Raw genomic sequence first — 26,417 nt, forward strand, 5'->3', positions numbered from 1 at the left:
CGGCTGGGCCCGTGAGCCATGGCCTCTGAGCCTGCGCGTCTGGAGCCTGCGCTCCGCAACGGGAGAAGCCACAGCAGTGAGACGCCCGCGTACTGCAAAAAAAAAAATAAAAAATAAATAAATAAATAAATAAATAAATAAAGCAGGAGTACAGGGGCAGATGTGTATTTCAAGAACACGTGCTAATATGCACGAGCTGCATGTTCTTCTAGTTGATGTATTGCTCTTGCACAACAGTTGTAGCTTGTCCTCCTCGCTTGCATGAATGGTGTACTTCTAGAATTTTCCCCCACCAAACTGGTGCCACCAAGGTCTTGTTTGCCTCCAAGGGCTATGGTATGGACATGGATTATTCTGCTGCTACAGAGGCACGATGAGACCAGGACTTCATCTGAGCGTCCAAGCTGAGTACAGGTTCTATGAACCATGTCTTTACTGCACGACCTTACTCTTCTTTTGCCAGAATGCCTTTTGCTAGAGAAGGACTGCGCTTCATATGCACAGCCTGCAACTGGACCCCTTACCCCATGCCTTGTTTGAAGTGACATCTAAAAAACCGAATACCAATTACTGTCTGCAGCCTGGGCGGATGGCGACTGTGGAGCTCGGCCTTTTCATATTTTCTGGTTTCCTGAGGCCAGAGTTCTCCCCAATGGCAAAACCTCTTTGCTCTTGTTCATGTGAAAAACACTGTCATTTCAAAGGTGAAAGAGAGAGGCGATTTTACCGGGATTTTTATGGCAAACAATAGAACAATGCTTCAGAAATGTTGAATGGGAGGGGTTAAAAGGCAAATGGGTTGGAAGAGAGTGGACAGTTCCTGGCTCTTCCAAATCTGTTTTACCAGAACCTAAGGCCTACGGGAGGGGCCAGAGCCCCCAGTTAAGTCTGTTCCTTGGCCCCGAGGATAATCTTTCTTTGTTTCCCATTTATCATTTTCTTTTCCTCCCCACTGCCCTTCCCTCTCCCCAAGACATGAAGCTATCTGGGATGGCCCCTTCCCCACACCCCCGCTGTCTCTCACAGTACAGGGGGGCAGTCTGAGCTGAATGCACGTCAGTGAACCACTGAAGTCAGATCCAAGGGTCAACCCCCAGATCACCCTCCCCGCCTTGCCCCACTCAGCCCCACCACCACTGCCAACATGGGACCCCCAAGCAGCCTTATCTCCTCAGGCCCCTCTGAAGGCCTCCTCCAGCTCTTCACCCCAGAGACCCCAACCCCATCCTAGTACCATGATCCTCTGTTTCAGTCTATGCGTTTCTCTGACTTGGAGATTAAATCTTAGACGAATGAATACCTAAAAGACCCATGATTATCCTTCTGAAGGGACAATGTGCTAGCTCCTATCCTGCATCTGCCACACCCCTCCTCTACTTCCCAGAGGTCCAGCCTCCACTCCTCACCGCCTCCCTGGTCCACCAGCCCCCAAGCTGCTGGAACAATCACCACAGACTTCCCACTGGAAGGGCCCCCCACTTACCCTGCCCATTTGACCATTAACTTTTCAAACTAGACTCTTCTCTCTAGTGAATGTAACAGCCTGAAGGCAGGGGCCAAATCCTACTTCTTTCTCTCCCCCACTACAGTGATGCTCAAAATGTGCTTGCACCACCTGAGCGCTTGTTGGAAATGCAGAATCTCAGACCCTGCCTCAGCCCTCCTAAAGCAGAATATCTGGGGGTGGAACTCAGAAGGTGGGAGCAAACCTTCCAGGTGATTCCGATGCCTGCTAAGTTTCGAAAAGTGGCACCCTGTGTTGTAGACACTAGTGTCTTGTGCACAGTAGTTGATGAATAAACACCTGCTGATTTGAGTGTATTTGTGAGATCACAGTGTGAGGTCAGGCCGCAGCTCCCTGAGAGCACAGCCCATATCTTTCTTTACTGCTGGGTCCCCACCTCCTCAAGTAATACCTGACAATGCATTTGTAAGGTTGAAAGAGTATTTTATTTTTGTTGTTGTTTTCCTCCCACTTTAACCTTTTCTAATTCAAGGTCACAAAACAGCAAAGAAAATCACAATGAGGATTGTTTTGAGAATGATTTGAGATAACATATCAATGCCATATGGAAAGTTAATAATACTGTTTGCCGGTGATAATAATACCTTCCATTCATATAGCACTCTCTGGCTTTCAAAACTCCTTCATGGATATCTCCTCATTGGTCTTCTTGAAAATCTAGTGAAAATATTAGTAGGGTTTGTTCTCCCCTCTTGGCAGAGATTCAAGAAAGCTAAGAATAGTTCTGGGTTCTCTGAATAAGGTACAAAAATTAGAACCCACCACTTTGAGCTCCTACTCCAATGGAAAGGTTTGCAGTCCAATTGCATTATATTAGCCGAGGGTTTCTGGTAACTTACCTTCACTAGGTGTCCGTTTTACAATTTCTTCATCTGCAAAATGGGGAAAACAATAGTATCTACCTACAGTGTTATCGGAATTAAATGAGATAATAATAAATGTGAAGCACTTAGCACATTGCCTGACATAAAGTGTTAAATTAATGATGTTACTGTTTTATTATTATCAATTTATTGTTTTATGTTTAAATATTATGTATTATTTATAGGTACATAAATATGTATTATTTATTTTTTATTATACCACCAGAGTGACCAGTACTTCACATGTGGGGTAACAAGGGCTAGGGTCTTCCCCATCTCAGAGGGTGTTCCTTGCTAAATGTAGGGGATATTTAAGACATTTAGTCCAACTCACATGACTGGGATTGTTTCTCACTGCTGCCCTCCCTTGGGTCTCCTGCTGATTCCTGTGGTCATTACACCTAATAACCCATCAGGATGGTTGAGTATATCTACTGCAGCACAATGGTGATTTCTGTTCTCAAGTACAGGTTGGCTAGTCATTCCAAATACATGCCTTCCTTCCATCAGGTGATAAGTTGTAATGGTTAATTTCCTTTTATTGATATTATAATTTTTTATTTAACATATTCTGTGATTTCATTTATCTCATAAAGCATAAACAACCTGTAAGTTATGTTCTGCCAAGTCTTATACTTCTCCAGGTTCCCCTGCTGCTTTTCTACAAGTGTTAATGTTTTTATATGTACCAGGAAAAAAGGTTGGAATGCACTTTTTGTGTGTGTCATATGTTAATCTTATTTTTTAAATTACATTGGAGTATAGTTAGTTGATTCACAATGTTGTGTTAGTTTCAGGTGTACAGCAAAGTGATTCAGTTATACATATACATATATTCATTCTTTTTCCCGTATAGGTTATTACAGAATATTGAGTAGAGTTCCCTGTGCTGTACACTAGATCCTTGTTGGTTATCTATTTTATATATAGTAGTGTGTATAATATATGTTAATCCCAAGCTCCTGATTTATCCCTTCCTCCCCACATTTGTTTCCCCGTTGGTAACCATAGTTTGTTTTCGATATCTGTGAGTCTGTTTCTGTTTTGTAAATAAGTTAATTTGTATCAGTTTTTTAAATGAGATCCCACATGGGTGATATCATATGGTATTTGTCTTTCTTTGTCTGACTTACTTCACTTGATATGGTAATCTCTGGGTCCATCCTGTTGGTGAAATGGCATTATTTCCTTCTTTTTTATGGCTAATATTCCATTGTATATATATATATACCACATCTTCTTTATCCATTCATCTGTCGATGGACATTTAGGTTGCTTCCATGTCTTGGCTATTGTAAATAGTGCTGCAGTGAACACAGAGGTGTATATATATTTTCGAATTGTAGTTTTCTCTGGATATATGCCCAGGAGTGGGTTTGCTCACTCATATGGTAGCTCTATTTTTATTTTTTTAAGGAACCTCAATACTGTGCTCCATAGTGGTTGTACCAATTTACATTTACATAGGAGGGTTCCCTGTTCTCCAGCATTTATTGTTTGTAGACTCTTTGATGATGGCCATTCTGACATGTGTGAGGTGATACCTCATTGCAATTTTGTTTTGCATTTCTCTATAATTGACATTGAGGATCATTTCATGTGCTTTTTGACCATCTGTATGTCTTGTTTGGAGAAATGTATATTTAGATCTTCTGCCTATTTTTTAATAGCATTGTTTGTTTTTTTTTATATTGAGCTGCATGAGTAGTTTGTATATTTTTGAGATTAATCAATCCCTTGCTGGTTGCTTCATTCTAAATATTTTCTCCCATTCTGTAGGTTGTCTTTTTGTTTTGTTTATGGTTGCTATTGCTGTTCAAAAGCTTTTAAGTGTAATTAGTTCCCATTTGTTTATTTTTGTGTTTGTTTTCATTACTCTAGGAGGTGGATCCAAAAAGATCTTGCTGAGATTTATGTCAAAGAGTTTTCTGGCTGTGTTTTCCTCTAGTAGTTTTATACTGTCCAGCCTTACATTTAGGTCTTTGATCTATTTTGAGTTTATTTTTATGCGTGGCATTAGAGAATGGTCAAATTTCATTCTCTTACATGTAATTGTCCAGTTTTCCTAGCACCAGTTATTGAAAGGACTCTTTTCTCCATTGTACATTGTTGCCTTCTTTGTCGTGGATTGGTTGACCATAGGTGAGTGGGTTTAATTCCAGGCTTTCTCTCCTGTTCCATTGATCTATTGGTCTGTCTTTGTGCCAGTACCATACTGTTTTGATGACAGTAGCTTTGTAGTATAATCTGAAGTCAGGGAGCCTGATTCCTCCAGCTCTGTTTTTCTTTATCAGGAAAATTGCTTTGGTTATTTGGGGTCTTTTGTGTTTCCATACAAATTGTAAAAATTTTCTTCTAATTCTGTGAAAAATGCCATTGGTAATTTGATAGGGATTGCACTGAAGCTGAAGATTGCCTTGGGTAGTATAATCATTTTCACAGTGTTGATTCTTCCAATCCAAGAACGTGGTATATCTAGCCATCTGTTTGTGTAATCTTCAGTTTCTTTCATCAGTGTCTTATAGTTTTCAGAGTATGGGTCTGTTGCCTCCTTAGGTAGGTTTATTCCTAGGTATTTTATTCTTTTTGATGTAATGGTAAATGGGACTGGTTCCTTAATTTCTCTTTCTGATCTTTTGTTGTTAGAATATAGGCATACAAGAGACTTCTGTGTATTAATTTTGTATGCTGCAACTATACTGAATTCCTTGATGAGCTCTAGTAGTTTTCTGGTAGCATCTTTAGGATTTTCTATGTATACTATCATGTCATCTGCCAACAGTGACAGTTTTACTTCTTCTTTTCCAATTTGGATTCCTTTTATTTCTTTTTCTTCTCTGATTGTCATGGCTAGGACTTCAAAACCATGTTGAACAGTAGTGGCAAAAGTGGACATCCTTGTCTTGTTCCTGATCTTAGAGGGAATGCTTTCAGCTTTTCACTGGTGAGAATGATGTTAGCTGTGGGTTTGTCATATATGGCCTTTATTATGTTGAGGTAAGTTCCCTGTATGCCAGTTTTCTGGAGAGGTTTTTTTTTTTTTTTTTTAATCATAAATGGGTATTGAATTTTGTCAACAGCTTTTTCTGCACCTAACTGAGATGATCATATGGTTTTTATTCTTCAGTTTGTTAACATGGTGTATCGCACTGATTGATTTGTGGATATTGAAGAATCCTTGCATCTGTGGGATAAATGCCCCTTGATCATGGTGTATGATCCTTTTAATGTATTATTGGATTCGGTTTGCTAGTATTTTATTGAGGATTTTTGCATCTATGTTCATCAGTGATATTGGCCTATAATTTTCTTTTTTTGTGGTATCTTTGTCTGGTTTTGGCATCAGGGTGATGGTGGCCTCATAGAATGAGTTTGGAAGTATTCTTTCCTCTGGAATTTTTTGGAATAGCTTCAGAAGGATAGGTGTTAACTCTTCACTAAATGTTTGGTAGAATTCACCTATGAAGGTGTCTAGTCCTGGACTTTTTGTTTGTTGTAAGTTTTTACATAACTGATTCAATTTCATTCCTGGTAATTGGTCTGTTCAGATTTTCTATTTCTTCCTGGTTCAGTCTTGGAAGGTTGTACCTTCCTAAGAATTTGTCCATCTCTTCTAGATTGTCCATTTTATTGGCATATTGTTGTTTATAGTAGTTCTTATGATCCTTTGTATTTCTGTGGTATTAGTTGTAACTTTTTTTTATTTCTAATTTTATTGACTTGAGTCCTCTCCCTTTTTCTCTTGATGAGTCTAGCTAAAGGTTTATCAATTTTGTTTATCTTCTCAAAGAACCAGCTTTTAGTTTCATTGATCTTTTCTATTGTTTTCTTCATCTCTCTTTCATTTATTTCTGCCCTGAACTTTATGATTTGTTTCCTTCTGCTAACTTTTGGGTTTGTTTGTTGTTCTTTCTGTAGTTGCTTTAGGTGTAATGTTAGGTTGTTTATTTGAGATTTTTCTTGTTTCCTGGGGTAAGATTGTATTGATATAAACTTTCCTCTTAGAAATGTTTTTGCTGCATCCCATAGGTTTTCAATGGTCATGCTTTCGTTTTCATTTGTCTCTAGGTATTTTTTGATTTCCTCTTTGATTTCTTCAGTGATCCATTGGTAGTTTAGTAACATTGTTTAGCCTCCACGTGTTTGTGTTTTTTACAATTTTTTTTTTGTAATTGATTTCTAATCTTATAACATCATGACTGGAAAAGACCCCTGATATGATTTCAATTTTCTTAAATTTACCAAGGCTTGGTTTATGGCCCAGTATGTGATCTATCCTGGAGAATGTTCCATGTGCTCTTGAGAAGAAAGTGTATTCTGCTGCTTTTGGATGGAATGTTCTATAAATATCAGTTAAGTCCATCTAGTGTAATGTGTCATTTAAGGCCTGGCTGTCCTTATTGACTTTCTGTCTGGATGGTCTGTCCATTGATGAAAGTGGGGTGTTAAATCCCCCACTATTATTGTGTTACTGTTGATTTCTCCTTTGATGGGTGTTAGCATTTGCCTCATATATTGAGCTGCTCCTATGCTGGGTGCGTATGTATTTACAATTGTTATTGTCTTCTTGGATTGATTTCTTGATCATTATGTATTGTCCTTTTTGTCTCCTGTAAGAAACTTTATTTTAAAGTCATTTTGGCTGGTATAAGTATTGCTACTCCAGCTTTGTTTTGGTTTGTATTTGCATGGAATGCCTTTTTCCATCCCCTCACTTTCAGTCTATATGTGTCCCTAGATCTGAAGTGGTTCTCTTGTAGACAGCATATATACAGGTCTTGTTTTTGTATCCATTCAGCCTGTCTATGTCTTTTGTTTGGAGCATTTAATCCATTTACCTTTAAGGTAATTACTGATATGTATGTTCTTATTTCCATTTTGTTAATTGTTTTGAATTTGTTTTTATAGGTCTTTTTTCTTCCATTCCTCTTTTGTTCTCTTGTGATTTGCTATCTTTAGTGCTGTGTTTGGATTCCTTTTTCTTTTGCTATGTGTATCTACTGTAGATTTTTGCTTTGCAGTTACCGTGAGGTTTTGATATAGCAGTCTATATGTAAACAAGATTATTTTGCTGGTGTCTTAATTTCCAATGCATTTCCAATATTCTGCATGTGTATTCTCCTCTTCTCACAAATGCTGGGTTTGATACCCTATTTTTGTGTGGATGATTTCCTACCTTTACTGTATGTTTGCCTTTACTGGTGAGCTTACCCATTCATAATTTTCTTGATTCTAGTTGTGGCCTTCTGTTTTCTGCCTAGAGAAGTTCCTTTAGGATTTCTCGTAAAGCTGGTGAATTCTCTTAGCTTTTGCTTATCTGTAAAGCTTTTGATTTCTCTGTTGAATCTGAATAAGACTTTTGCTGGGTAGAGTATTCTTGGTGTAGGATTTTCCCTCTCATTACTTTAAGCATAGCATGCCACTCTCTTCTGGCCTACAGAGTTTCAATTTGTTGACAACCTTACGTGGATTCACTTGTATGTTATTTGTTGCTTTTCCCTTGTTGCTTTTAATATGTTTTCCTTGTCTTTAATTTTTGGAAATTTGATTAATATGTGTCTCGGCATGTTCCTCCTTTGGTTTATCTTGTTTGGGACTCTCTGTGCTGCCTGGACTTGAGTGAGTGTTCCCTTTCTTATTTTAGGGAACTTTTCAGCTATAATATCTTCAAATATTTTCTCAGGCCTTTCCCTTTCTCTGCTTCTTCTAGAACTCCTCTAATGTGAATGTTGGTGTGTTTAATTTTGTCCCAGAGGTCTCTGAGACTGTCCTCATTTCTTTTCATTTTTTTCTTTATTCTGTTCTGTGGCAGTGATTTCCACCACTTTTTCTTCCAGCTCACTTATTTGTTCTTCTGACTCAGTTATTCTGCTATTGATTCCTTCTAGTGTATTTTTCATTTCAGTTATTGTATTGTTCATCTCTGTTTCTTCTTCAAATCTTCTAGCTCTTTGGTAAACATTCCTTGTATCTTCTTGGCCTGTGCCTCAATTTTTTTTAACAAGATCTTGGATCATTTTTACTATCATTACTCTAAATTCTTTTTCTGGTAGATTGCCTATCTGTACTTCACTTAGTTGCTCTTCTGGGATTTTATCTTGCTCCTTTGTCTGGAACATATTTCTGTGCCATCTAATTTTGTCTAACTTTCTGTGTTTGTGGTCTCCTTTCTGCAGGCTACAGGTTTGTAGGCCTTGCTTCTGGTGTCTGCCCCCTGGTGCGTTAGGTTGGTCCTGGGGCTTGTGCAGTCTTCCTCATGGGAGGCACTGGTGCCTGCCCACTGGTTGTTGGAGCCTGGTCTCGTCCCTCTGGTGGGCACGGTCATGTCAAAAGTGTGTTTTTTTGTTTTCTTTATTTTATTTTTAAATTTCATTTTTTTTTTTTTACAGTAGGTCCTTGTTGGTTATCTATTTTAAATATAGCAATGTGTACATGTCAATCCCAAACTCCCAATCTAACCCTCCACCCCACCTTTCCCCCTTCATACCATAAGTTCATTCTCTAAGTCTGTGAGTCTGTTTCTGTTTTGTATATAAGTTCATTTTTATCATTTTTTTAGATTCCACATATAAGTGATATCATATGATATTTGTCTTTCTCTGACTTACTTCACTTAGTATGATAATCTCCAGGTCCATCCATGTTGCTGAAATGGCATTATTTCATTCCTTTTAATGGCTGAGTAATATTCCATTGTATATACGTACCACATCTCCTTTATCCATTCATCTGTTAATGGACAATAGGTTGCTTCCATGTCTTGGCTATTGTAAACAGTGATGCAATGAACATTGGGCTGCCTGTATCCTTTCAAACCATGCTTTTTTCTGGATAAATTTCCTGGAGTGGGATTGCTGTATCTTATGGTAGCTCTATTTTTTTATTTTTAAGGAAACTCCATACTGTTCTCCATAGTGGCTGTACCAATTTACATTCCCACCAACAGTGTAGTGTTCCATTTTCTCCACACCCTCTCCAGCATTTATTGTTTGTGGATTTTTTGTTGATGGCCATTTGGACTGGTATGAGGTGATACTTCATTGTAGTTTTGATTTGCATTTCTCTAATAATTAGTGATGTTGAGCATCTTTTCATGTGCCTATTGGCCATCTGTATGTCTTCTTTGGAGAAATGTCTATTTAGGTCTTCTGCCCATTTTTTGATTTGATTGTTTGTTTTTTGGAATATTGAGCTGCATGTGTGGTTTGTAAATTTTGGAGACTAATCCCTTGTTTGTCTATCATTTGCAAATTTTTCTCCCATTGTGTGGGTTGTTTTTTTGTTTTGTTTGTGGTTTCCTTTGTGTCAAGGGGTATGTTTTGAGGTGGCTGTGAACTCAATATGGCTTTAGGCAGCCTGTCTGTTGATGGGTGGGGCTGTGTTCCTATCCTGCTGGTTGTTTGGCCTGAGGAGTTCTAGCACTGGAGCCTGTAGGCTGTTGGGTAGGGCCAGGTCTTGATGCCTAAATGGCCACCTCCAGGAGAGTTTATGCTGATCAATATTCCCTGAGACCTCTGCCACTGCCACTAGTGTCCTTGCCCTCCCAGTGAGTTACAGCCAGTCCCTCCCTCCCCAGGAGCCCCTCTAAGACTTGCAGGTTGGTACAGCCCAGGCTCCTATGGACTTACTTCTTTCTGGTGGGTCCCAGAGTACATGAAACCTTGTGTGAGCCCTCCAAGAGTGGAGTCTCTTTCCCCCAGTCCTGTGGAGCTCCTGCACTCAAGCCCCACTGGCCTTCCAAGCCAAATGCTCTGGGGGTTCCTCCTCTCAATGCCAGGCCCTCAGGCTGGGGAGCCTGATATGGGGCTCAGGACTCTCACTCTTGTGGGAGAACCTCTGTGATATAATTACTTTCCATTTTGTGCATTGCTCACCTTGCAAGAATGGGATTTGATTATGTCTTGAAAGTGCCCCTCCTACCATGTTCCTGTGGCTTCTTCTTTGTTTTTGAATGTAAAATCTTTTTTTTGGTAGGTTCCAGTCTTTTTTGTCAATGGTTGTTCAGGAGTTAGTTCTGATTTTGGTGTTTTCGTGAGAGGAGGTGAGCTCAAGTCTTTCTCCTCCACCATCTTGTCTGGAATCAAGGACCTGCTTTTAGTTTGGATGCTTGCTGCCTCTTTCCTCAGCATGTGCTTTCTGTTTACCCCTTGATATGGGGTGTGCAGGTGCAGTGGCCCTTGTCCACTCCCCGATGGCAGGGACAGTGCTTGGCACCTGCTCACAGTTCTCGTAGCTGCGGCTACGGTCAGTGTGCTCCCCGGACAGTGAGAGCAGTGCTTTGCGCCTGCTCATAAGTCTCCTAGGGGTTGCTGTGGCTCACATGCTCCCGGGACAATGTGGGCAGTGCTTGGCACCTGCTCATGGGTCTCGCAGCAGTGGCCCCTGCTTGCCTCTGGAGCCCACAATGGCAGCAGCAACTTGCACCCGCCCCTGGAGCTCCTGTAGTCAGTGACCTGTTGCCTGGGAGCACTCAGAGGGAAAAAAGCTCTTCTGGTGGTCCCACCTCTCTCCTTCTGTGCCCCCAACAATGGCACCTTGCCTCTCTGGCAGGCCCAGGCCTCCTCCGAGTACACCCTCAGTTGCCACAGTCCAGCCTCTTCAGGCTGTCTCCATGCAGCCAACCCCGGTCCTCTCCCTGGGTCAAACCTCTAAAGCCTGAGCTTTAGCTCCCAGCCCCGCCCACACCGACAGATAAGCGTCCCAGCCTGGGGAGTGCATGGCAGCAGTGCTGACCTTCTGTGCAGGTTACTCTCTGTTTTGGCCTCCACAAACTGGGTGCTGCACTCTCCTCCTAGGCTCTGAAGCTCCCCCTCCATCCAGGCTGATCTCCCTACTGGTGAGGGGACTTCCCAGCATACAGGAACCTTTTCTCCTTCACAACTCCCTCCCTGAGGTGCAGGCCCCACCCAGATTCCTTTCTTTTTCTTTTTGGCCTACCTGGTTTTGTGGAGGTTTTCTTGGCCTTTCAGAAGTCTGAGGTCCTCTGCCAGTGTTCAGTAGATCTTCTGTGTGAATCATTCCACTTGTAGATGTATTTTTAATGTTTTTGTAGGAGAAGGTGAGCTCTGTGACCTTCTCCTCCACCATCTTGAGCCCTTCCCCCTTTGGAATGCTTAATTTCCTTTTAAGATAAGGTAAAATCACAACTTCCATCCAAATATAAAATAAACATGTTAAAGATTTTTATTTAACTCAGCAGTTAATGATGGAACCAATATAAGTTGCCAAGGTTCAAGGGAGTAGTCAGTGAAAACACGTAGAGGCAATGGGGAATGCTGGAATGAATTTACCAATATTTGCAAAATAGGTGAATATCCATGGGGCGATGATCAATGACATTCCACCAGACACAATTCATTTGCACTTCCATTTCCTATTGGCAAGAACTCATCTATATTATTATCCATTTTCTCCCATTTACAGAGTTGTAAAATAGCTCAAAGTCTATGAAAAGCAAGAGATGATCTGGAAAGATGTGCTTGTCAGAACTCCTAGGCATCTCTTTTGCCCACTTCAGAGTCTTCCACAATTAATCCTGAAGGTGGGATCTTGGAAGAGTTGGCTAGTGTTAGAGGAAAGGAAGATATAACTATGTTATTTTATTTTCCTGCCTGGAATGGAGGCTTCACAGTCCTAGACTTCAAACAGACTTAGCAGACATTTCTCCTTTTCCTGTCTTTATCTCCTCTTAATCTCCACTTCTCATTTCCCTTTGGCTCCCACTTGCTCAGTCCCGCAGACTTGTGGTTTCATTCCCCTCATGGAAACCCCGCCTACCCCACAGGAGGAGACATTCCCTCCTCCTCCTCCTTGGTCCTTTCTTAACGTCTTGCATGCCTCAGTGCTCAGGCTTTGTTCGAATGTGTGTGGAGCTTCTCCTCTGCTCAGCGCCCTGGGCTATGAAGGGGAGGGACAATTTTCTGGTATCTGAGTGAGGGCAGAGCAGATGCTAGATTCTAAGTTCAGCTTGCTCTTCAGCGAAGTAGCAAAAAGCCTTATCAAAGATCATTCATTCCCCCAGGATAATACAGTCTGATTTGAGAAAAGGATATTTCTGTTAACCTGGATTTGGCCTTGCCAGTTGTGGAAGAATAACCCAGGCATTCTAGAGCCTAGGAACATCTGTCCCTTTCCTGGGTCAGACTCCCTGCTCACTGAAGTGGGGGCTCTGTCTCTGTTTTCCAGTGGGTGATGCTTCCTCCATCCAGTTGTTGTTTTTCTTTCTGGCATAGAAGAGAGATGTCCAGTTGTTCCTACCACACATATGGATTAAAAAAATAGAATTTGACATTTTGTACAAACAAAAAGAGATTAGAAATTATAACAGAGGTATGATAGAAGTGGGTCTAAAGTTGGTTTTAGACTGACAATGCAGAATCTGATGTGGTCCCAGGTGGTTCCAGAACCACACTGCTCAAGATGACTGCTTCTTGAGTTCTTGAATAAATGCTCACTATTTGCTCTCAGCAACGGACTTCCTGCAAAGAGGAGGATCAGATCCTTCAGACCCATCCAGTTCTGCTCATTTCCAAATGCAGCCTCATGACTCTCATATATATGGAGATTTAGAGTATTTTGGTCTCCTCAGGAGACATATTATTTTTTATTTTTAAAAACCAGTCAACTGTTTGGCATATGAATTTCTTCCCAACTTCCATGTTCAGTAGAATGTAGTCACTGCTCTTCCCTGTGGAAGTAGACAAGGAGGCATGGAGAGTCTTGGGATACAGACTCACATCAGCCACTAGGTAACTGCATCATCTCCATTAACATGTCACTCCACATGTTGAGTTTCAGCTTTGTCATCTACAAAATGAAGGAGTCAGACTAGGGCCCTCCAAAGCAACTATTCCACAGTGACAAGGTGCTAAGTTACTCCCTGAGTATCCTCATCCTGACTGTTGGTGCTGCAGCAGAAAGGAATGTGATTCCTGTTGGCTGGAATGAATAGCTCATCATACAGATGGTCTTTGCAGGTTGTAGAGGGGCCAACACTTGCTTTTCTCTACCAAGAACATGGTCAGGATGTCAAAGACCTTGGAAGAACTCTGCCAGCAATGCGTCCTGAAAGGGATGTCATGGGGCACTGGCATCACATACAGTGGTGATTCTCCTCCTGTGCTGTTTTAATTTTATGCTGATATTCTGAACTTACTGAATTTTAGGCATTTTTGCCTCATTCGGTCTATCGTTCACTCATTCATTTGGTCACTAATTCACAGTTACTGGCTGAGACCCTTCTTTGTGCCAGATGTTTTCCTGAGTGCACATTGGTGAACAAAACAGTTGGGGTCCCTGCCCCCCTGTAGTCTAGGAGAGATACAGACAAGTGAGAAGGTCCAGGTGAGTGAGGTACAGGGTGTATGGGGGCCCATATGATGAACACCTAGTCCAGAGGAGAGATGTGAGCGGAGACCAGGTGGAAGAGAGCGAGATAGCCTGACACAGAGGCCATAAGTGTGTTTTAGACAATGGCACATGTGATAGCAACAGGTGAATTTCTTGCAAAACTAATGAAGCTTAAATTCTGTGGTGTACCAGGAAACAGACTCTTTGAAAAAGAGGCGAAAAAAATCTGATTTGTAGCATTTGCTAATTTCCATGGTATAAATACACCCATCGTGGTCAACGTTAAGGTACAGTTTAACAACCAACCCACAAAAGTCCTTAATATTTAATAATCAGTGCTTTCAAGCCAGTACTGCCATTTCCAGAACCTTGCTAGGAAGCTTTGGGTCCCTTACCTGGACAAGCCTATTCCAAGTGTATTAGTTGGGGTTTCTCCTGAAGCAGGCTCATAGAGGGGAATTTGTATATAAGTGGTTTTTTTCAGAAAGTGTAAGAAATAGCCACAGAGGGTGGGGAAGTTAGCTGGGGAAGGGAAGACCACCAATAAATGGTGTTTCTACCATTATGGGTAACTAGAGTTTCATCCTTCTTGAAATTCTGGGAATCATTGTGGCAGCAGCCTGAGGAGCAAGGGAGTGGCAGTAGTTATACACTAACTCCTGTCAGTCACTGGCTGAGGTCTGTTCCTGGGGTGTGCTCTTTCCCTGTTACATTTGACTTTCTCTGATGGGTAGAGTGACCTTCCATTGCTTCAGAGAAGCCTTTAAAGCCAAAAGCTGCAGATACTGGCAAGTGGAAGTCAGCCAGCACGCGAGGAAGTGGCAAGGCCTGGGGGACATGTGCAGAGAACCAACAGCATCTGCTACAAATTGCCCTGTACCTAATTCTGTATTTTTTTTTTTCTCTTCCATTATGGTTTATCACAGGATATTGAATATAGTTCCCTGTGATATACAGTAGAACCTTGTTGTTTATCCATTCTATGTATACTAGTTTGCATCTGCTAACCCCAAACTCCCAATCCTTCCCTCCCCCTTCGCAATGACAAGTCTGTTCTCTATGTCTGTGAGTCTGTTTCTGTTTTGTAAATAAGTTCATTTGTGTCATATTTTAGATTCCACATATAAGCGATATCATATGATATTTGTCTTTCTCTGACTTACTTCACTCAGTATGACAATCTCTACGTCCATCCATGTAGCTGCAAATGGCATTATTTCATTCTTTTGTATGGCTGAGCAGTATTCCATTGTATGTATGTGCCACCTCTTCTTTATCCATTCATCTGTTGATGGACAGGTGTTTCCATGTCTTGGCTATTGTAAACAGTGCTGCTATGAACATTGGGGTGCATGTATCTTTTTGAATTATAGTTTTGTCCAGATATATGCCCAAGAGCAGGATTGCTGTATCATATGGGAACTCTAGTTTTAGTTTCTTGAGGAACCTCCATACTGTTCTCCATAGTGGCTCCACCAATTTACATTCCCACCCACAGTGTAGGAGGGTTCCCTTTTCTCCACACGCTCTCCAGCATTTGTTATTTGTAGACTTTTTAATGATGGCCATTCTAACTGTCTGTATTTCTAATTTGCATTTTTTCCTTAAATTGGACCCTCACATTTTTATTAGTTTTAGGCCTTGCAAAACCTAGAGCCACCCATAGTGATAGCTCCTAGTTGTTGAAAAATGTAGCATGTTTGAGAAATTCAAAGAAATTAATAAGGCTATATCAAAGTTGGGAGGAGGGTGGGTAGCAAGAGATGAAATGAGAAAGCAATGCTGGGCTCTTCTAGGTTTGGCTGAGATTTGCTGATCTCTGTAGAACTCAGCTGGGCTCCTCCTGCTTTCTCATTCCTCTGGGACAGGCTGACAGAGCAGCCCCCTTTCTGAGATGGGCTCTTCCATGATGAAGAGCAAGAATGCCAGAGGGCTGATGAAACTCACAATACCTCTGATGCCTATTGCTCACCAGTGGCTCACACAAAATCTCCTAATATTCCATTGGCCAAAACAATTCACTTGGCCCAGTCCAAAACCAGGAGGGCAAGGAAATATAATCCACCTACAAGGAAGGAGGTGATGACTCAGTGAGGTCAGTAATACAATCTACTCTAGGATTTTCACCAAGATGTTATGGTGGTTGTCTGGGGTTTGTGAGATTTCTGATCATCTTTATTTTTTGCTTTAGCTTTTTCTCTTATTAGAATTTTTAATGAGAATATAGCAATTTTACCAAAAATATAAACCTATTTCTTTAAGTAATTAAAGATATTAAAGGTTGGAGGACATTTATTTGAGGATACTTTTTTTTTTTTTTTTTTTTTTTTTTCGGTACGCGGCCCTCTCTCACTGTTGTGGCCTCTCCCGTTGCGGAGCACAGGCTCCGGACGCGCAGGCTCAGCGGCCACGGCTCACGGGCCCAGCCGCTCCGCGGCACGTGGGATCTTCCCGGACCGGGGCACGAACCCGTGTCCCCTGCATCGGCAGGCGGACTCTCAACCACTGCGCCACCAGGGAAGCCCGAGGATACATTTTTAACATTTCCTTTTATAACTCCTTTATTAAATGAGTTAATGTACATATGAAAAGCCTATCTCCTCAACTTCTGAGACTACCTGTTAGCTTTTACAGTGTATATAAATCATTAGGTTTTATTATGTTCCTATTTTTGTTTCCTTATTACTACTCATTCATTTTAAAATTTATTTTGTTTATATCTTTTATCTTGTATGTATCTCTAAACCACCTGCAAACACTTTGAGTGTTAGATGGGAAGTAAAGAAACAGATTAGTTTAAAAACTGAAAGAGGTGTGGGCGAGAGAGCCATCCCAGTCATACATACAAATCAACTGCAGAGATTATTTTTTTAAATGCTTACGATGACATCCCTAAAGGTTCTGATTTAATTGTTCTAGGTTGAAGTTATTTTTAAAAGCTCTCCAAGGGTTGAGAAAAATTGAATAAATAAATGATGAAGTTAGTAGAAAAGTAACAGAAGGGCCAATGCTGTGCAATGAGCAGTAGGAGATTGGGAAATTCCATAATGATTTGAAGCCTGCTGAGATGCTGAAGGCTGAGGCTTCCAAATATTGAGGAGAGTAAGGGAAATGGATGCTGAGGAGAAATTTGAGCTTCCAGAATGAAGAATAGGACTGCTGTTAAGATCTGTCTGAGATTCACTGCAGGGGGAAGGGCTGGTCATATTCTCTCTGACACCTCATTTTCCCATGTACAGCCCAGATCAGACCCTAAGAGATAACTGCTTTTTGGGTTACTGAGGTACATTTTGTGGACCGTTTTTCAGAACATTATCACTAATAAGAGTCTCTTCTCAATGAAAACAGGTTGAACTCGTAGGAAATTATTTATATACTCAGAACAAGAGAGGAGAAATAGAGATATTATAGGAATTTGTCTGTTTACAGCTCTCCTAAATTATTTTATTTTGTGCAGAGTTCAGTCATGTATGTATAAAATATGAAAATCTCTTCATCTCCCTCTGCCTAATAATATAAAACAAAAACAAAACAAAAATCAAAATCCTCTCTCCCTACATATATATTTATAGAGGAAACATAAAAATATAGAAATATATATAGAGAGGGGCGTTATTGTTTTATTTTTGTTTTTAACTAGAAGACAAATAACTTTTTTTTTTAGTAACCAGGATCTTGTTACTGTTAAGGTCTGAGTTAATTGCCGTTTGTAGAGTAACCATGGTGACCACCATGTTGCTTCTGAGTCCATTAATCTTGTTGAGGTTAACAGTAAATCCCAAAGGATCTTTTGCAGTGATTCAGAAATAAATCATCTTCTCACATGTATGTTATTTGGAGACAGCACTTTCTTTAAATATGTCTCCCTAACAGACAAAGAAATAAGACAGTCCCTAATGAGGTGATAAAAACCCATTCCCGAATAAGAAATTTTACAGAATATAGCAAATGACTGAAAAAGTAGATACATAGAAATGACACATGAAAGGAGGATTTACTCAATAAACATGTACCATACTCCTAATAGACGTACCGTACTCCTAATAGACATACCAAAGAAGGCCATTTACTCCTTCTTAGTAATGCATCTGTACAGGACCTCAGCCTTGAGGTATAAACCGGAGACAAAATTTGAGATTCTTCAGTGAAAAAAACTCAAATTATTTTTTAGATTATAGAAATTAGAAAGCATGAGTTGACCTGGACTGAGGAAGAGAAACAGCTGGCTGCCCAAGCTGGGACTAATAATGTTTTATATTTGCGAAAAGGTGTTTGCGACGTAGAAAGTAGAGCATGACCCTACCTAAAACCACATTTGTCCTACAACATCCCCAGAGATTAAGTACAAAGTGTGGTGGCCTCACTTTACAGATGGAGATGCTGAGGCTAAGGAATGCAGAATGACTTTCCCATACTCAGTATTAGTGCTTTTCTTTTAAATGAGCTGAATAAAATTGTTAGGATTCTGAGTTGGAAGGGATGGGGATTGGATTTTCATCCCAATATTCCTCTGCCCTTAATTCATATTACACACAACTCTGGGTCTTTCTCAACCCATGAGGTTTAAATTTTCTCATCTCCAAGTATTCCTGAGCTAAAGGAATAATCCAAGCTCTCATTTCAACCTAGGTCTTCATATATAACAGAAATACCAAGAAAACAATAGTGTTTTACAGAAGCTAAGATGCACAATTACTCATATTTTAACATCTCTGAAATTGGGATGTGTCTTACAATAAATGACATTGTAATTGCTGATGCTGTATGAGAAATGGATTCCACTGCCTGTACATGCGCCAACATGGTCATAGCTGTGTATACTGTCCTTACCTCAACTGAGTGGTGGAACTGTTACAACGTAGGTAGAAAGTTATTGTGTATGCGGGAGGGGGGGGTATCAATTTGATGTTAGGGATGTGAATACTCATTTGGAGTAATGACCATCATTTCATATTTCCCTGCAAAGCAACATGCTGGTGCTCTACAGGTCTTATGGGAAGGTACCCGCAAGCAGAAGGGTATGTTGACTTATTGAGGTAGTCATGGGATGATCATCTTTCATGAACAAAGCAACTGAAGACCGAAAGAATTACTAAATCCCTCAGAATACATGAAAAGAACTTCAAAGTAAAAAGAAGCTGATGTAACTGACAAGTGTGTCCAGCAGGACAATTGTTAACCATTGTATCATAATTTCATTGGCTGCTGCTTTTTGTTCTTGGCCATTCATAAAGTAATTTTTCATCTTGTAATCCATGGCATCTTAGATTCTATGATATGTAGTAATTCATAAATCAGTCAGCATGGTTCTGTTCCCCCTGTAGCTGGTGATTGGGCTTTGCCTAAAGCTACTCTGTTGATGGTGGACTTCATCAGAAAGTCCAGAGTCCAAAAACAAATCTTATTTGATTAACCAACTCTGGCAAATTAATGTTTTGTTCACTTCAACACAAATGTCTCAGACCACAGTTGATATTTGATTAAAAAGAGAAATTGTCTCCAATGGCTCTTGAAGCTTTTAAGATAACGGTTCTCTATAATTCACTAATTATAGAAAGTGTTCATTTTTAATTACTGGCAATTTAGGACATTGCAGAGGTTACAGTAAAATATTTCTGATATAGGTACAATTGGAAAGGGGGATGGTTCTGATGTAATCATGGCATCCCCAAATTATACACACACACACACACACACACAGAGTATAAACAGGGAATGTTGTGTATGCATAGATGTATAATCTATCTCTGTGGCCTCTGAAGACCCCATGAGTTATTATGCTAGAACTGAGAGACTCAGACATGTTTAATGGCAGAAGCAAGCATTCCATTAACTTGGTTAAAGAGTACAAATCAGCTAGCTGAGTTGTTTCTTCTTTACCTTCACAAAGGTGCACCCCTGCCCGTTTTAAGTTTCTACAGTCAGGGGTGCAGCAGGAAGATTTTAGGTCGGAAGAGTGCTAAATTTTTCAGGCAAGCATTTGTCCTTGGTAAATTCAGTAAGCCATGCCATTACATACCAGCCCCAGCCTCTTCCTTACACAAGTATGACACTCTCCTGTGACTCCCGTCTCCCCAACTTCATTCTGCAAATTTGCATTCTAGCTGTGTGCCAGGATAAGAACTTTCTCCATTAACGTAGGGGCTCTCAACCTAGGGCCTTTCCAGGCATAGGCCAAGCCTTGGCTAACAAGACCTAGAGGAGCAAAGGGATAATTTTTTTAATTACCTAAGGAAATCTGATTAGATTTGAGTTCCTTTGAAAGGACCTTTGGAATTTATACAACTATCTTAGCACTTGAGATTTAAGGTGTGTCCAGGTATAGAATATTTTTTAAACCTTAATTCACTCTGAATTCATCATTTTTCATATACCCCGCTCATAAGATGAGGTACGTGAAAAGTATAGATTTTGAATGTCTGCCTTTATTTTCCCAGTTTATAGATACATGCTGAATGTGACTATTGCTAGAGGAATGTATTATTCTCTTAGGTGTCGGAATTAGAAAGGTCACATCCCCAGATTTTTCTGATAAAATATGCTGCACCTTGAGATGCTCACATGGAACTAAAGGTATCTTTCACCAGGTATTTTAATCTCATTTGAAAACTTGTACTTGGTTCAGGGAAGTACTCTGAAATAAGACCCTATCTGCCTTTTAGCTCTCTTCTTTCTTCTCGGAAGGGAGAAATAGTGATGACATCTCATTAAAAGCTCTCCTGCTGCAGTTTAAAGCTATTTGCTTTCATTCTCTCTTCAAGCTGAGAACAGCTCATCACTATTTTCTATGTAAAAATCCTGAAGTATTTGACAATTGCTAGTAAGAACATGCCAAGCTTCTCTTTTTGACACTTTACAAATCCCTTTATTAAACTTTCATCGTTTGTTTAGCTTCTTTCCCCCCTCCCCCTCCCCTCCCCCTCCCCCCCACTGGGTGATATGTCTTTCCCACCTATCTTAAATTGTTGTTATCAAATAAGAACGTGGCCAATAAAAAGGGAGGATTAAAGAACATGGCTTCCTTTCAGCTTCCTCTCTGAAATGTTAACAAATACACTAGAACTTCACTTCTCAAACTTGTAATGAGTAGTACAGATATGTGTTTAAGATCACAGGCTTGAAAGCTTTACTACCTGCGTTTGATTTCCAGATCTACCACTTTACTAGCTGAGTTGTCTTAGGCGAATTTTTTTAACCTTTCTGTGCCTCATTTTCCTCAACTATAAAATGAGGATCATAATATTATCTCCCTTGAGTTACTCTAAGGATTAAGTTAAGATAACATATATAAAGAGTTTAAAACAGTAACTGCAAATATTAACTATTATAATTATCAACTAAGTTTCAAAATCAAAATTTGGTTATGTGCATTATGCTCCATACCAGAAGCTTATTCTGAATCCTAGATATCCTGTTTATAGTAACCTAAAACACCAGCTCATTGTATTATAATTTTGATATTAATCAACCTGGCATTTTTCTCTTAAAAATGTAAGGCATGAGTATATTACTTCTTATAACGCTTTTTAAAATATTATCATTACCCCCAGATTTCCTAACCCAATTGTCTTAGCTCTTTAAGTTGTGACTGTAACAAGGTAAAAATTTTTTTCCGTAACGGGCTATAAATAGTGACCAACCGTCTCAGGTTTCTTGGAACTGAGGGGTTTCTTGGGGCATAGGACTTTTACTGCTAAAACTGGGAACATCTTGGGCAAACTGGGATGGTTGGCCGCTCACTCCAGCTATAAAAGTACTGTATAAGGTGGAGTAGAAGGGGGGAAGGAAGAAGCAGTAGTAATATTAATCTCATCAAACACAGAAAAATTCTAAATACAACACCACCGTTCCCCTGATTTTTGACTCATGCAATCCCTGATGAGTATCTGAAGGGTAGAATTGCACTGAACTAATTAATTCTAAATGTCAGGCATTTGGGCTTCATTTTTTGCTATTATTGTCATCTGTGGGATATATTTCTTCTCCTTCATTTTATGCCGTTGCACTTTCCTCTGATCATTTTTTTGCCTGTTTTTTTTTTTTTTTTTTTTTCTTGTAGGTCAACTCAAATCAAAACATACTCATGGGATAATGCCCAGGTTATCCTGGTTGGGAACAAATGTGACATGGAAGATGAGCGAGTCATCTCAACTGAGAGGGGCCAACATTTAGGAGAACAGCTTGGTAAGAAACAAATGATCAAATTAATGAGAAAGAGAGCATGGTAATTACTTGTAACACAGTGCAGAGTCCCATCTACTTGCTTGGATGGATTTAATGAAAAGATTGTCAACCCGACAGTAGAAACCAACACATCACCTGTAAGTAGTAAGTGGATTTCCTCCCACTTTCTGTGGCATCCTTAGAATCCAAGCACAAATACAGAAGCAAAATAGACAGCCAGCATTTGGATTTAGTACAAGATGTTCAAATTCCATTGCATAAGAAAGACAGGATGTGCCTTGCTTGCTATTTCTTTGGGGCTTTTTCTCTATATACAATATTTTATACTGAGTGAGTGCTTTATTATGCTATATGATTGTTTTCAAGTTTCCATTGGAGGAGGGTGGATAATAGGCACAGAATAGGTCATGTTATAGATTCTGGTTCTAGGGACACCACTGGCAATGTGTGTTACAGTTACAAACCTCTCTGAGACTCAATCTCCTCATCTCTTAAGAATGAGTATTATGACCCATACCTACTTTACCAAGTCCTTGTAGATAAGATCAACTGAGATAAGAGATAGATATGAAAGAGTTTTAGAAATGGCAAAGCCATTTCAAACGCAAAACATTGTATATAGGAGGAAAAATGCTTGAGTGAGTAGGGTAGAGTTTTGATGCAAAGGAGGGAATCATGATTGATTGATTTTTTAAAAATAATTTTTATTGGAGTATAGTTGACTTACAGTGTTGTGTTTCAGGTGTACAGCAAAGTGAATAAGTTATACATGTACATATATCCACTCTTTTTTAGATTATTTTCCCATATAGCTCATTATAGAGTATTGAGTAGAGTTCCCTGTGCTATACAGTAGGTCCTTATTAGTTATCTATTTTATATATAGTAGTGTGTATATGTCAATCCCATTCCCCCAATTTATCCCTCCCCTCTTTCCCCCCTAGTAACCATAGGTTTCTTTTCTACATCTGTGACTCTATTTCTGTTTTGTATAAAAGTTCACTTGTACCATTTTTTTAAGTTTCCACATATAAGCGATATCATATGATATTTGTCTTTCTCTGACTTACTTCACTCAGTATGACGATCTCTAGATCCATCCATGTTGCTGCAAATGGCATTATTTTGTTCTTTTTTATGGCTGAGTAATATTCCACTGTGTATATGTACCACATCTTCTTATCCACTCCTCTGTCGATGGACATTTAGGTTGCTTCCGTGTCTTGGCTACTGTAAATAGTGCTGAAATGAACATTGGGATACCTTTTCAAATTATGTTTTTCTACTTTTTTAAGATTCCACATATAAGCGATATCATATGATATTTGTCTTTCTCTGACTTACTTCACTCAGTATGACGATCTCTAGATCCATCCATGTTGCTGCAAATGGCATTATTTTGTTCTTTTTTATGGCTGAGTAATATTCCACTGTGTATATGTACCACATCTTCTTATCCACTCCTCTGTCGATGGACATTTAGGTTGCTTCCGTGTCTTGGCTACTGTAAATAGTGCTGAAATGAACATTGGGATACCTTTTCAAATTATGTTTTTCTACAGGTATATGACCAGGAATGGGATTGTTGGATCATGTAGAAGTTCTATATTTAGTTTTTTAAGGAACTTCCATACTGTTCTCCATAGTGGTTGTACCGATTTACATTCCCACCAAGAGTGTAGAAGGGTTCCCTTTTCTCTACACCCTCGCCAGCACTTATTGTTTGTAGATTTTTTTGATGATGGCCATTCTGACTGTTGTGAGGTGATTGTAGTTTTGTACAACTACTCATTGTAATTTTGATTTGCATTTCTCTAATAATTAGTGACGTTGAGCATCTTTTCATGTGCTTTTTGGCTACCTGTGTGTCTTCTTTGGAAAAATGTCTATTTAGATCTTCTGTCCATTTTTTGGTTGGGTTGTTTGCTTTTTTGATATTGAGCTGCATGAGCTGTTTGCATATTTTGGAAATTAATTCCTTGTCGCTTCATTTGCAAATATTTTCTCCCATTCTGTTTGTTGTCTTTTCGTTGTGTTTATGGTGTCCTTTGCTGTGCAAAAGCTTTTAAGTTTCATTAGGTCCAATTTGTTTATTTTTGTTTTTATTTTCATTACTCTAGGAGGTGAATTCAAAAAGATATTTCTGCGATTTATGTCAAAGAGTTCTGTCTATGTTTTCCTCTATGAGTTTTATAGTATCCAGCCTTACATTTAGGTCTTTGATCCATTTTCAGTTTATTTTTGTGTATGGTGTTAGGGAGTGTTCTAATTTTATTCTTTTACATGTAGCTGTCCAGTTTTCCCAGCACCACTTATTGAAGAGACTGTCTTTTCTCCATTGTATTTTCACGGTTGCTGGTTTTGACATCATATTTGTGTGTGGATGATTTTTTACTACTACTTTATGTTTGCCTTTACCAGTGAGCTTTCCCACTTGTGATTTTCTTATTTCTAGTTGTGGCCTTCCCTACACACACACACCTAGAGAAGTTCCTTTAGCATTTGTTGTAAGGCTGGTTTGGTGATGCTGAATTCTCTTAGCTTTTGCTTATCTGTAAAGCTTTTGATTTCTCTGTCAAATCTGAATGAGAGCCTTACTGGTTAGAGTAATCTTGGTTGTAGGTTTTTCCCTTTCAACACTTTAAATATATCGTACCTCTCTGTTCTGGCCTGCAGAGTTTCTGCGGAAAAATCAGCTGTTAACCTTATGAGGATTCCTCGTGTGTTATTTGTTGCTTTTCCCTTGTTGCTTTTAATATTTTTTTCTTTGTCTTTAATTTTTGTCAGTTTGATTACTATGTGTCTCCATGTGTTCCTCCTTGGGTTTATCCTGTATGGGACTCTCTGCACTTCCTGGACTCGGATGAGTGTCTCCCTTTCCCATGTTAGGGAACTTTTCAGTTATAATCTCTTCAAACTTTTTCTCAGGCCCTTTTCCTTTCTCTTCATCTTCTGGGACCCCTATAATGCAAATGTTGGGGCATTTGTTGTTGTCACAGAGGTCTCTGTGACTGTCCTCATTTTTTTTTCATTCTTTTTTCTTTATTCTGTTCTATGGCAGTGATTTCAAACACTCTGTCTTCCAGCTCACTTTGCTCTTCTGCTTGTTATTCTGCTATTGATTCCTTCTAGTGTATTTTTTTATTTCAGTTATTGTGGTGTTCATCTCTGTTCTTCAAATCTTCTCTTTTTTAAACATTTCTTGTATCTTTTTGGTCTGTTCCTCCATTTTTTTTTTTTTAAACAACTTTATTGGAGTATAACTGTTTTACAATAGTGTGTTAGTTTCTCCTTTACAACAAAGTGAATAAGTTATACATATACATATGTTCCCATATCTCTTCCCTCTTGCGTCTCCCTCCCTCCCACCTCCCTATCCCACCCCTCTCATGGTCACAAAGCACAGAGGTGATCTCCCTGTGCTATGCGGCAGCTTCCCACTAGCTATCTAATTTATATTTGGTAGTGCATATATGTCCCTGCCACTCTCTCACTTCGTCACAGCTTACCCTTCCCCCTCCCCATGTCCTCAAGTCCATGCTCTAGTGGGTCTCTGTTTTATTCCCATCCTACCGCTAATCTCTTCATGACATTTTTTTTTCTTAGATTCCATATATATGTGTTATAGCATACGGTATTTGTCTTTCTCCTTCTGACTTACTTCACTCTGTATGACAGACTCCACCACATCATTTTCAATGGACAATTTATATGTCTCTCTTACAGAAGGGACACAGTTTAGTAGGGATGCAATTTGGCTTTGACCTTGGTATCTGGTCAGAATATGCTCTTCAGCTTCATCTTCAGCCTTGGTCTTTGAAAGGCTGAATAGCTAAGTTCAGACTTCAGCATCATTTCTGGGTTCCCTGGCCTTGTGTATGATCCATGAGCTATGATTGTGTTACATAATCTTTGCATCCAAGAAGCAAAATAATCTCCATTATACACACATGGCATGTCATTTGGCTCTACTGCTAATAATCACTTTTTAATGTAGATCACCTTCTAGAAGTAACTTGTAATGAGTATCTTGTTTTGTGCTCTATTTGTTGAAATTCTATCAGTTAAAGAATAAATGTATATTTATTATTGCAAAAGTAAAATGCTGTATCACTCATGATAATTATAAACACTGTCCCTTTTTTGGGGTACAGAAATCATTATTAAGCCTTTCAAATGTTTAAATATAGAAGGAAACATTGATAGCTAATACAAATATTGAGAAAGCATGTCAGCCAAATACTTTTAGAAGATACTTTTTGAGGCAACAACAATAAAACATTAAAATAATATGAAGCAGAATGATAGAGATTAGATTGTATCGTAGTTCTAATCTTTGTAGAATTGTCTGTGACACTAGCATTTGCAACACTAAACAAAATAATGTTTTATTTTATTTTTTAAAATTTATTTATTTATTTTTGGCTGCACTGGGTCTTCGTTGCTGCACGCGGGCTTTCTCCAGTTGCGGTGAGCGGGGGCTACTCTTCGGTGCG

The 26,417-nt window shown here is 39.5% G+C and overlaps 1 protein-coding gene across 1 annotated transcript in view; it reads left to right on the top strand.

The window, feature by feature from the left end:
* RAB3C (RAB3C, member RAS oncogene family) overlaps positions 1-26,417 on the top strand; it is a 300,910-nt gene that overhangs the window by 217,640 nt on the left and 56,853 nt on the right. The window contains exon 4 of the mRNA XM_007103926.2: positions 21,797-21,921. Within this exon, the coding sequence (XP_007103988.1) occupies positions 21,797-21,921 (125 nt within the window). The remainder of the gene's footprint in view (positions 1-21,796; positions 21,922-26,417) is intronic.

This window comes from Physeter macrocephalus, chromosome 8 (assembly GCF_002837175.3).
Source record: "Physeter macrocephalus isolate SW-GA chromosome 8, ASM283717v5, whole genome shotgun sequence".
In the NCBI taxonomy this organism is placed as follows: domain Eukaryota; kingdom Metazoa; phylum Chordata; class Mammalia; order Artiodactyla; family Physeteridae; genus Physeter; species Physeter macrocephalus.